General features: G+C 43.1%; 1 protein-coding gene across 1 annotated transcript in view; it reads right to left on the bottom strand.

The window, feature by feature from the left end:
* Nucleotides 1–775: 775 nt before the first annotated feature.
* The window catches only part of SDC1 (syndecan 1), a 33,409-nt gene continuing 22,031 nt past the window's right edge, over nt 776–12,153 (bottom strand). The window contains exons 2-5 of the mRNA XM_028722310.2: nt 6,442–6,523; nt 4,967–5,505; nt 4,585–4,714; nt 776–2,955 (exon numbers count right to left, since the gene is read on the bottom strand). Of these exons, the coding sequence (XP_028578143.2) occupies nt 2,789–2,955; nt 4,585–4,714; nt 4,967–5,505; nt 6,442–6,523 (918 nt within the window). The 3' untranslated portion in view covers nt 776–2,788. The remainder of the gene's footprint in view (nt 2,956–4,584; nt 4,715–4,966; nt 5,506–6,441; nt 6,524–12,153) is intronic.

Below are 12,153 nucleotides of genomic sequence, written 5' to 3'. Positions count from 1 at the left end.
TCTCTGAACAGAGAAGTATGACTAGCCCAAGGTCACCCAGAAGCTGCATGTGGAGCAGGAGGGAAGCAAACCCAGTTCACCAGATTACGAGTCTACCACTCTTAACCACTACACCACACTGGCTTACCAGCACCACACTCTAACCAGCTGAGCTACCCAGCAGATTCTAGGCATTCTTACTGGTCTTATTGAACAGGTCAGCAGGTCTGCCTGTGCAGCAAATATAGATAGGTCCAGGCTCCATGTGTTTCAGACCAGTTCTTCCATCTTCATAGCAGAGCAGTTGTCTGGATATAGACTGGTCGGGCAGTGTTTTGTGTGTCTCTCTGCCCCATTTCCCTGCCTTCATTGCCACTGACATTCTGCATGTTCAGTAGCACCCAAAGCATAGCATGGACAACCTCTGGGCCTCAAGAAATTGCTGGACTACAGTTTGCACCAACCCTGACTATTGGCTGTGCTGGCTGGGTTTGAGGGGAGTTGGTGTCCAAATACAACATCTGTAGGGCCAGACATTCCCAGCTCCAAATACTTTGCCAACACACTCTGAGGTTCAGGTGTCCAGGAGAATTAATAAGCCTTTGGTGAAGGGCGATATAGACATCTTAAAGATAAAAGTAAATCAAGTGGGCAAGACAAGGCTGCATTTAGTACACAGAGCTGCAACTCTGTGTTTCTAGCACATTTTTCTGAGGAAACAGCCTTGCAACTCTAAAGAAGCTGAAAATAAAAATTTGGGTATGGACTGGTGGTTCAGGTAATGACACGAAACAGCTTATTTTGGCAGACTGCCTTTTTATTGCATGTGTTCTGTTTGAGAAGTACAAAAAGAACCAACTGAAGGACTTGCATTTCAAAATTAGCAGTTTGCAAGTTACAGAATTCCAGTTTTTGCTCGACCGTTAAAAACGCACACGCCAATTTTATCACTCAAGTCTTGCCCAAAAGAAGTGTGTATCCTAGATCCGAGAAAGGCAGTGATATCTTTTTTGTACATAAAAAAGGGACACACAATCACTTAAAACCTCATTGTAAAAAGGTAGTTATGGGTAGCTGAGTTGTATTGAATGCAAGTCAGGAGTTGACAGCCTGGTTTCACACGCTGAAACAAAAAAAGTATTTAGCCTATCAAAGATAAAGAGCTTTGCGGCAGTGATATACGGAAGGCACCAATTGTTTGGTTGAAAACTCACAATTATGCTTTATTTGAAAGGTTCTTACTTTACTGTATGTATTTACAGTGCCCTAGTGTCAACTCATTCTTCTGCCTACACTTTTTGCTAGAAACAAAAGCGTCTTGCAAGCTAACAAGTGTAAATGGTGAAATAAAGAAGAGCCTAAACAGTGATGTATGTGGTTTTCCCCCCACCGCTAAAAAAACAACCCCAAAGCCTTTACCAAAAACACACAAAAAAAACTGTTCAGCAGAGAGATAATTCACATCCATGTCATCCTGTACATTACAGAAATCATATACCTATACTTATTCTACACCAGCTAGCTGTTTTTCAAGAGAGCTCCGCCTCCCTCCACACACAGTGTAACTTAACACACATTTAAATACTGCTTTGGAAGTGCTGACATTCACCGGTTTTGGTCCTATCAACACACATTCCCAACAAGACCCCCAACTTCACACTTTGGGCATGCAAGGGAGTTGAAGGCACCCTATCCATCTTCGACCTCCTCTTCTACACAGAACAGCTTCTGAAGACATTTGCTCTCCAAACTCTCTTAACGCTCTGACACAAGTTGGACCGAGATAAAAGCCAGCCACGTACATTACTAGATGCTAACTCCCTTAGGCTCTGCATGTTGAGCCTGCTCTCCCAGAACCTCGACTACAAACGCCAGTCTAATATGATTCTAGTCCCTGGGACTTGGCAGCAACAGAAGCTCTCATCACCCCTTAACAGGCTCCGTCCTGTACGCTGAATGCCACACCCAGCGTTTTAGGTACCGGGTGGCAGAGGGAGTTTGGAAATCCAGTGGAGAAGTAGCCACTATCCAAAAAATGCAATGCAGAAGAGGTAGATAACAAACGGTGGCTCTGGGACTACTATGTGGACCTGGTACACAGTGAACAAGGACAACACTACAGCCAGTAGGACCAGAAGTAACTGGGAAAGTGTGCACACCTCAATGCTTCCACCTCTATGTTCCCTCATATTACAAAGCACAGTGTATAAAATTTCTCCCACTAGAATTCCAGAGGAGTCATACGCCTAACTTTTAAGAACTCCATCACTTTGGACAGACCTTTTAATTTGAGGAGGGTCTTCTTTCACACACCATTCAGCTGCAATAGAGTGACCGAGTGTTACCGTTGAAAAGGGGGTGGGAACATTGAAAGCCACATAATAACCAGTTTTATTATTATTATTTTTTAAAAAAGAAAAGAACATTCTCTAATGCACACAGGGATGGCTATTAAGCGATGGGGCCCCGAAATGTCTTTAGCATACACAAATGCACATTATACCTTACTAATTTCTTGGTGCATGTTCCTAGGACGTCAAGACTATATACAATCGGTTCCTTATCTTTTCCCCAGGAGTCCTTAGACTAAGGCTAAGGTTCCACTTTAAAGGTAATCTTTGTGCAAGAAAGCAGGTATGGTTTTAATTAATCCAGATTGACTTTGGAAAAATAGAGGCGTTCCCAATGGCAAGGAGGCAGAGGCTTAAGCTCAGTCCTATGGCTTTTAGTTCCCCCCACCCCTTTTTAAAACGCAGTGAGAACTCATGATGTCCAGGAGACATCCAAATGTCTTTTAAACTTTCTTTGTTCATGCGTAGAATTCTTCTTGTTTCTGTGGTTTCTGATAGCCTCCATTTGACTGTTTTGGCTCATCCAGTGAATAGCTTCCTTCATCTTTTTTCTTCATTCTGTACAGCATGAACCCAACTAGGAATCCAGCAAACAGCAGACCTACCAGTCCACCAGCGATGACCCCTGTGGAAAAAAGCAAGATCCGAGTTAGATGTATTCAGATTAGGAATAAACGAAGTGATTTTTTTTCCACACAAAAAACCCAGAAGCATTCCTGCTCGGTATCATGTCCTCGGAAATCAAGAAAACACGTAGACCACTCTTTATGTATGCCACCACAGCGGCAAGAATTCTCATAGTGAAAAATTGGAAAAGCAACATAACGCCCACCAAATCTGACTGGTTAGCTAAAACGATTGAATATTTACATCTTGCAAAACTAACGGGGAGAGTAAAAGGAAACCCTGGTTAATTTTTAAAGACTATCTTAAAAACTATATGGACAATGGAAATCTCCTAGCAGATTCAGACTAAATTTTGTAAATAGAGGGAAGATATGGTAAAATATGTATAGACAAACAAATATGCATATTGAGTTAAGACTGATAACATAGCATTAAGAGGAAAGTCAAATGTGTGTGGTGTGATGTCCAGTGTAAAGGTACGAGGGTAGGTATTGTATGAAATGTATGTACTGTGTAATATCTGTTGAGTTTTATGTCATTAATGTGTGATAACAATAAACATTATGTTGTTAAAAAAAGATTAAGTACCCCCCCCCCAGCAAACTTGGCCACCTCACTGCTCACCCCTAATTCTAGATCATTTATAAACAAGTTAAGAGAAGCACAGGCTCCAATACCAATCCTTGAGGAACTCTACTTTCTACACCTCTCCATTCAGAGAACTATCCATGACTACAAGCCATGATGGCTATGGTCTGCCTCCACAAGTGGAGGCGCAAACACTTCCAAATACTAGTTGCTGGAGACCACAGGAGGGGAGCATGCCCATGTATTCAGACCCTGATTGAAGAGTTTCCCACAGGCATCTGGTTCAGCCCATTGATGCTTCTTATGTTTCTCCAAGAGGGACCAACGCTTCGTAAAAAGAACAGCCAGCCAGAGCCATGCTACAAAGAGAGTTGTTTCTGTGGAATCTACAGTCTGGATCAGGGCTAGACAGCATGATGCCCTCCAGATATGGTTTTGTCTATAAATTCCCATCATCAGCCATGCTGGTTGGGAGTTGAGAGCCCAACAAGGTCTGAGAGCCTACAGATTTCTGGTCCAGATGAAACAATCCAAGTGTCCAGCTTTGGGGGCTAATCTTTTCCCTCCAAGTGCTAAGAATGGGGCATACAACAGTATTCTACATTGAGCACAGCCTTCTGAAGATATATTTAAGGTCCCAATCCTGTGCCTTCTACACAAAGGCCCTGCTCACCCTCCACATGCTGAGGAAGCAAGAGTGGGGATGCACTAGTTGTGCTTAGGCTATGTCATCTGTTGTCAAAAAGCCATATAGTAACTTCAACCCATAAGATGCTGGCCATAGTACTGGGTTGCCCTGGGCATAATTAACCATACAGTGATGCCAGTGTGAGCAGCTACTCTGCAGCAGCTGTTGAGGTTGTGACAAGTGTAGAGCTCCTCAAGTCCATACTGTGGCTTTGCTGTGCAGAAAACAGTATGGCAGCTCAGCAACAGCTGTCAACTGAGATAGTGCTAGAGGCTGCACAATAAGTAGTTTAAACTAAGCAGGGGAAGAGGAAGAGGAAGAGAGAGATCGAGATCATCTAGTTTCACATACCTCCTAGAACTTCTTTCCTGTCCATTATTCCTTGGGCGGTTCCTGCAGATTTTGCATTCTTTGTTTCTGTATCTACTGATCCCACTCCTAGTACTGAATTTTCTCCATGCAGATCAATTGAAAAGTCATCCTGCATAGAAGAACAATCACACCATTTTAAATTTCCCTTCCACAGATTCAGTGAATGTATGTTGTTCACACAGCTACAAGAGTTTATGAGGCAGCGTTGCTACTCAAAGTTCTATCATGTGCTCAAAGTCTGCATTTAAACAGTCTGCAAGCTATAGCACAGGTCAATGGCAAAGCTGAAGGTCAATTAATTGCATTTCAGCATAAGAGTTTAATTTATGTAGCAGCATGGTAAACAGCATTTCGTTCTTACCTTACTTCCAGAACCATCCTCAATTAGGATGCCTCCGTCATCGGGCAAAGAAGGGATTTCATTCTGGTCACCAGAGGATATTGTAGTGGGACTTGCAGTATCCAGACTTCTCTCACTAGTCGGCACAAAGTCCAAAGCAGGTGTTGCATCATCAGTGCTTGATGCTTGATGGACATCTTGGTAGACTTCTGCCTCAATGAAGTGTGTGCTAGAAATTTGCGACGTTGTGGTTCTGACTGTGGAAATGTGGTGAGTCGCTGGGATTCTAGTCGTTATGACTGGAGACCTTGTTGTTCCTTGTTCAGTAAATGAGTCCAGCTCATATTCTGTAGCTACTTCTGTCTTGTCGGTCACCAGATCCATCAGTGGGACTAAAGGCATGCTTGTTTGGGATACAGGTCCTCCTGGATAGTCTTCTGTAGGGCTGTCTGTTTGCTGTACCTCAGGCTGCTTATATTCCGAGTCAGTTGAGGATTCGGGCAACGATGACATATTTGTTCTTCCTTGTAGTGAAACTTTTACGAAGGTTGCAGGATGGCCTGACAAAGAACCCAAAGCATCACTATTTGTTTTAGTCACTACACAGGAGGCCTCTAAAAACACACTACAATGCGTAAGAGAAAGCTCACCCAAGTGGTTCAAGAAGTCTGAGGAATCCCTCTCTTCAATAGCCAATTCCCACCCCGTGGCCAACTAATTATGATACTCCTCTCCGGTTGTAGAAAACACACACACACACACACACACACACACACACACACACACACACACACGTGTTGACTATATTGGTTTCTGTCAGGGTACTTTCTTTCATTATTAACGTTAATGCTCTTTCTAGAAAAATGAAATCCCTACTTACAGGGTCTTAAGATTTTAACATGCAGTAAATTTTAAATAAAATCTGAACAAGCCACCATTTAACTAGTTGGTTACAGCAGGCACTACAAAATTCTGGATGGCCCCATTTGATAGGTGTGAGGAGGGGCTTTGGCCATCCCAATGTTGCTGAACTACAGCTCCCATCAACCTCAGCAAGCATGGCTAACAGGCCAGGGATGATGGGTTGTTGTAGTTTGGCAACATTTGGAAGGCCAGAAGTTCCCCAGACCTGTCATATGGCCTCTGTCAAACTCACTAGGCGGCCCTGAGTCCCGGCCTAACTTGATAGGCAATAAAGGCACAACAGAGTTACTCTGAGGAGGAATGAGAGGCAGGATGGATTGTGAAGCAGGAAAGACCCAGATTCAAATCTCCACTCAGCCTGAAGCTCACCAGAGTCTCTCTCTCTCTCTCTCAGCCTAACCTACCTCACAGAGTTGTTGTGAAAATAATAAGTATGTGCAGATCCATATACACTAAGCAGTGTGGCATTTGGCCTTTAGTTAACTATAAGCTTACAGAGTTAGAGCTGTTCAGAACCCAAGAGTTCAGGAAGTGCTTTGTTCACAGCTAAGCAAACACAGAAACAAGCTTACCTGCTCCAGAACCAGAAAAAGAGTCGTAATCATCACCAGATGAGTCCATGTCTTCAGGTGGGAAACTGATGTCTGCTGCTTGCTACAGAACAGAAAACAAAGTACATTTAGAATATTCTCCATTGATTGTTTCCTGCACACATTACAAATCCTAGCAAAATGCCCATCGCTATGCTAGGTGGAATGCCATATAGAGGGATACTTTTTATTCTGCATGGACCATGGGTAGGGCAAGAGGACACAGTATGTGTCTGCAATACCCTTACAAAGACAAACACGTACTGTACACATATAAACCCTGATAGATCCTTCTTGGCAAAGCTGGACCATTCAGTATTGAGAACAAAGGACAGATAGTTGCACTGAAAGAACACTGCTTTATTCCACCTCCCTACTCCTTTCTGAATATACCCATACTGTAAGCTACAAAAATGAAGTTTGCTTCACAGCCATAGTGAATAATAATTACATGCTGAACAGAGATTAGAAGAGCCACAGAGGAACTTATTATGGTGATGATTCATTTTTGCATAGCAATAAGACATAAAGATTCAGAATCATGCAAGGCACATATGGAAGTTTTGTTTCCAATTTACACTCCTTTCTGCAATGTGTCTTTTAGACACTTACACAAGCAATACTGGAATCATTTCATTCCACTATTTGTTTAGCAAAGTACTGGCACTAGAGAAGAGACGCAGTTAGTATAATTAAACAGATACACATGGTCATATAAGAAAGTAAGTAAGAGCAGGGGAAAAGTAAGAATTGGAAAATTTTAAGAGCAACTTCCATTAGAAAAAAAATTGGTTTGCTAAGTAAAATGTTCTGATGCCCTAGAGAGTGGTCTAATTTAGCAGGTTTACTTTCTTTGAAACAGAGAAGCTTGGCCAATATCATACTTGCAACTGACATCTTTTCATGTTTATGAAATGTGGGAGGGGGGGGTTGGATGTGGAAAAATAAAAGAACTGGAAACTTTTCTGCTCCGCATCACTGCCTGTGGGCCATGAAAAAGGCACACAGAAACTCTACTCTGATACTAGAGCTTGTGGTGAACGTGTTCAGAATACCCCTGAAGCCATTAAATTCTTTGGCTGCATTATATCAAATGTAGAAATTTGATTCTACATTCTTTTCAAGCCATTTGGCCAACTGAGAGCCCTCAACACAAACTTCCTTATCCAAAAAGAAGCCTACAATCTTTGCTAAATGATGGTCTTTTTATTGGTGATGAGATCGAACAAGGGTTTTACTTGGGAGCATCAGATGAACTCCTTCCCCAAGTCCCTTTTCACAAAACACTGGACACTACAGAAACACAACATGCCCTCGTTTGGGCAGACAGGTAAAGTAGGTAATGACAGCTTTTCACATGTATTTTGGGCTCATCCTCTAGCTAGAGTGCTGCAAGGCTGTTTTCTGCAAACCTTTAAGTTATATTCCCCTTTGTATGTGTGCCTATCTGCACTCTTTGCTACATCAAGATAAACAGAGAGAGAGAGAGAGAGAGAGCTTTCCTGCAGCGCTATCTTATCTATATGGTTTTATTCCATTTCTCCATTGTATTCCAGCTATGTCAGCATGCCTCTTAAGCATCCGTTCTACTGCTAAAGGAACAGCAGTTTTCCTGCCTTCAAGAGGATATCAAACTAGATTTAGAGCAGAGCTGGGGAACCTTTTCACTCTTGAGGGATGCATATCCTTCAGGCTATCCTGCCAGGGACTGCCGGAGCAAAAAGTGGGCAGAATTTGCAGCCCTGTGCTACTCTGTGCCATCACTACATCCCTCCTTCCCTCCAGTGCACAGTGAGAAAGAGGGTTCCCAGAGGGAAGTCAACGTGGGCCTGCAGCATCTGGAGGGTCACATGAAATTAGGCTGGGTGGCAGTAGTGGAAAAAGGTTGCCCACTGGAGGGAAGGATCAGGTGGTATAAATGGTCACCAGCACCAAGACAGATGATCCTATCTGCATGAAATTGTCTCCAAACAAACACAGTTAACAGCCTTGGTGGTTCTGGATCTCACGTTTGGCTCCTCAAATAGGATTTCTGCATCACATCTCACATAATTGTTCCACATCACAGACCCTGTGTGTCAATGCACAGCCTCTGAAATTGCACTTTGTCTCTTTCACATAACTCCACTGCCGCATCACATTGCTGACATCTGAGGCAAGGATTATGAGGCAACCAATTTTGTGCATTTTTATGTCCTTAACCCTACAGGATTTACAAGGCAACCTTTCACATTTGGGCTAGCAGCACCAAGTGCTTAAGGCATACACAAACCATTCTGCTGGCATGGAAGAAAGCTAGTTACGGATCATTGCTTTGGAGGTCTAAATCTGCCCAGAAGATCAAGAGAAAGTTCCTCCAAGGATGAGAAACCAAACACAGCCCTGGGATGTTCGTCAGCTTTGATTCCCAACGAGAGGTATTGGAAGCTGTCTTAGAACTTATCTCATGGATAAGTTCCCTCATCTCATAGATATCAAGTGAAAGGTTTCAAATACTAGACACTTTTCAGTGATACTAAAGCATGCAATGTGGATTCTGTTCTGAACACTTTCTTGTAGAAGCTTGTTCTATGCAGGTGTTCAGTTTGTTAAAATAAAAAAAGCATCTCTATACTGGAGGTAGATAGCTACAGGGGAGGCTTCTGGTAGCCCTACACTCTTCTCATGAACTTGTGAGAAGCGCTTGTTACTTTTCACCTCCAGGCAATTTGACTGCACATGCATACCTTTAAAAGTAAAAAAAATATATAGTGTTACAGGTTCTACGATTTTGGCTCTCAAGATATCAAACAGTGTTAGAAACTGGGATAGAAAACTAGGAGTCCAATGGCTAGGTTGTGGGCACCAAAACAGAATATCTAATCACCTCTTATTTTGGTGGGGGGACAACACTTTTTATTATTTTGATAAGCATGAACTAATATGTAATTCACATAAGAGACACATTATTAATACCACGTTTTTATCAGAAACTGTTAATACATTTTAATTCCCAAGTACGAATTCCAAAGGATCACACCCCAACCCACACATTATTGTAGGTGTTGCGGATCCAGCCTCTTTGAATTAAAATCTCCAGAAGGTTCTTTGAACGCTGTGGTCTAAACCACAGAGCCTAGAGCTTGCCGATTCGAAGATTGGCGGTTCAAATCCCCGTGACGGGGTGAGCTCCCATTGTTCAGTCCCTGCTCCTGCCAACCTGGCAGTTTGAAAGCACGTCAAAGTGCAAGTAGATAAATAGGTACCACTCTGGTGGGAAGGTAAACGGCGTTTCCGTGCGCTGCTCTGGTTTGCCAGTCATGCTAGTTAGTCATGCTGGCCACATGACCTGGAAGCTGTCTGCTGACAAACGCCGGCTCCCTCGGCCACTAAAGTGAGATGAGCGCCACAACCCCAGAGTCATCCACGACTGGACTTAACAGTCAGGGGTCCCTTTACCTTTACTCTCTGGTTGGGTTTCTTTGAGAACAAGAGATTGAGACAACTATTCCCTATTAAGAGTCTCTGAATGCTGTCCTTGGTATAGCAAATGTTTTTGTTGGGTCTTCCCTATACCTCCAGCAGCATTTATGAAGACACTCTGAATACATGTATTTCAAGGATGTCTCAACTTGAGGGCTGTGGATGGGAAGGATGTATATTCTCCAGGTGGAGACAAAGTAATAGTATCTTCTTCCCCACCCCATTTCAAATGAGACGTGTGGGAAGGATTTTAAGACACATATACTTTTTCTTGATGCTTTCCTAAAACAGCTGGATTATCAGCTTGAGTTATGCCCATAGTATTTACATCAAAACAGGGGGGGGGGGGACTCCAATATTTTACAGGCTATATACTAAATAACTTGGGTATGTCATTATGCCATGGATTATGTCTTCAGGTAGACCACAAGGAACCTATTTCAAACAGCACCATGAAGTGGAGAGCTGGCTGAAGGAAAGAACTGGTGTCCAAAAAAGTACAGCAAGATGAGTGCTGGCCCTAGGAAGCTGTGTGTCACTACGGATCTGCTTTAGGCACCAAAATATATTGGATTGGTGACAACTCAATCACCGGACTTCTGTTGAGTTCAAGCCAGACCTCTTGTGGCATTCAGACCAATGCAACCAAAATTCTCTTCTCAATTTAGTCTTTTTTAAAAAACAGAAAACGCAGCAAATTATCTTGTAGGAATTAAGGTTGAGATCAGCTATCTCTGAGCTTCAATAAAGGACAGCTGTATGCGTGGTGATGTTGGTCACCATCTGCTAATTTTAGCCGCTCCAAGTTTTCAAAAGATTCTGAAGTTCAAGAACAAGGAAGGCGATAAGAAAGCTTTGTAAGCTTCACCACTTTAACTCACCACTTTGCAAACTGTGCAGCTGCTCATTTTACTCAGTGTGCAAGTTCTTAATGAGCTATAGTGCCATGCACTTTGCTCAGCTACAGCCTGTTGGGCTTCAAGCAGAGCAGGTCCAACTGCTTAGACAAATCGATGGCTCTTAATGTGGGTTTGCTTATTAAGCAGCAGTTGGCCTTCAAGGGGGAAAAACAACAACAAGCTCTCTTGTCATTTGGGGTTCTAACAAGATTCTCTCTAAATTCTAAGCCTCCCTTAGCTGCCCGCTGATAATTCCACTCTGCAAAAAAAACAAGTTCTAGAAAGTTATTTGACTGAAGCAACAGCTGCCTTTGGGTGAAAGCAGCTGACACAGCGGTGATTGGACTGTACCACTTCAAACTGCCTGAGGAAGACTGCATAGTTGGAAGCCATCCCATGGGGTAGGTGGAATTCTGTACTTGCACATCAGGAGTAGAAGCTAGACGAAAACCCTTCACAGTATCTAATTTTCTAGCCTCAGCTGCTTTAATACAGAGGAGCTTTCAACCATGAGATCTGGCAGCTGTAGTCTGATGTGGGATTATCCAGAAACCGATCTTATCATCCCATCAACTATTACTGTAAGCTAGACCAAAGACATATTGTATTGTGTACAAACCATTCAGATCTTGTATGGAGACTAAACATGCTTGAGTGGCTTCTGTCAACTCAATCTTGAGTTGGTAGATGAAGGAATACCAGAAACTCCATTAGCTGGGCTTGGAAGAGTGTGGAGAGCACCACACCTTTTTCATTTCACTATATCTAAAAGTGTTTAAATTTGCTTGAACTTTTTTTTTTTGTAAAAGGTAAAGGGACCCCTGACCATTAGGTCCAGTTGTGGACGACTCTGGGGTTGTGGTGCTCATCTCGCTTTATTGGCCGAGGGAGCCGGCGTACAGCTTCCGGGTCATGTGGCCAGCATGACTAAGCCGCTTCTGGCAAACCAGAGCAGCGCATGGAAACACCGTTTACCTTCCCGCCGGAGCGGTACCTATTTATCTACTTCCACTTTGACATGCTTTCGAACTGCTAGGTTGGCAGGAGCTGGGACTGAGGAATGGGAGCTCACCCTGTTGCAGGGATTTGAACCACCGACCACCTGATTGGCAAGCCCTAGGCTCTGTGGTTTAACCCACAGTGCCACGCACGTCTTTTTTTTTTTTTTTTACTGCAACCCAATTTATGTTTCAGATTGCTACAGTGGTACATTGGTTCTCAAACTCCTTGGTACTCAAACAACTTGCAACCCAAACACTGCAAACCTGGAAGTAAGTGTTCCAGTCTGCGAACTCTTTTCGGAAGCCAAACGTGCTCCGTTTTGAGTGTTACA

Source organism: Podarcis muralis, chromosome 3 (assembly GCF_964188315.1).
Source record: "Podarcis muralis chromosome 3, rPodMur119.hap1.1, whole genome shotgun sequence".
Lineage (NCBI taxonomy): Eukaryota > Metazoa > Chordata > Lepidosauria > Squamata > Lacertidae > Podarcis > Podarcis muralis.
Note: the sequence above shows the minus strand (reverse complement) of the source record. Positions and strands in the feature narration are given on the sequence as shown.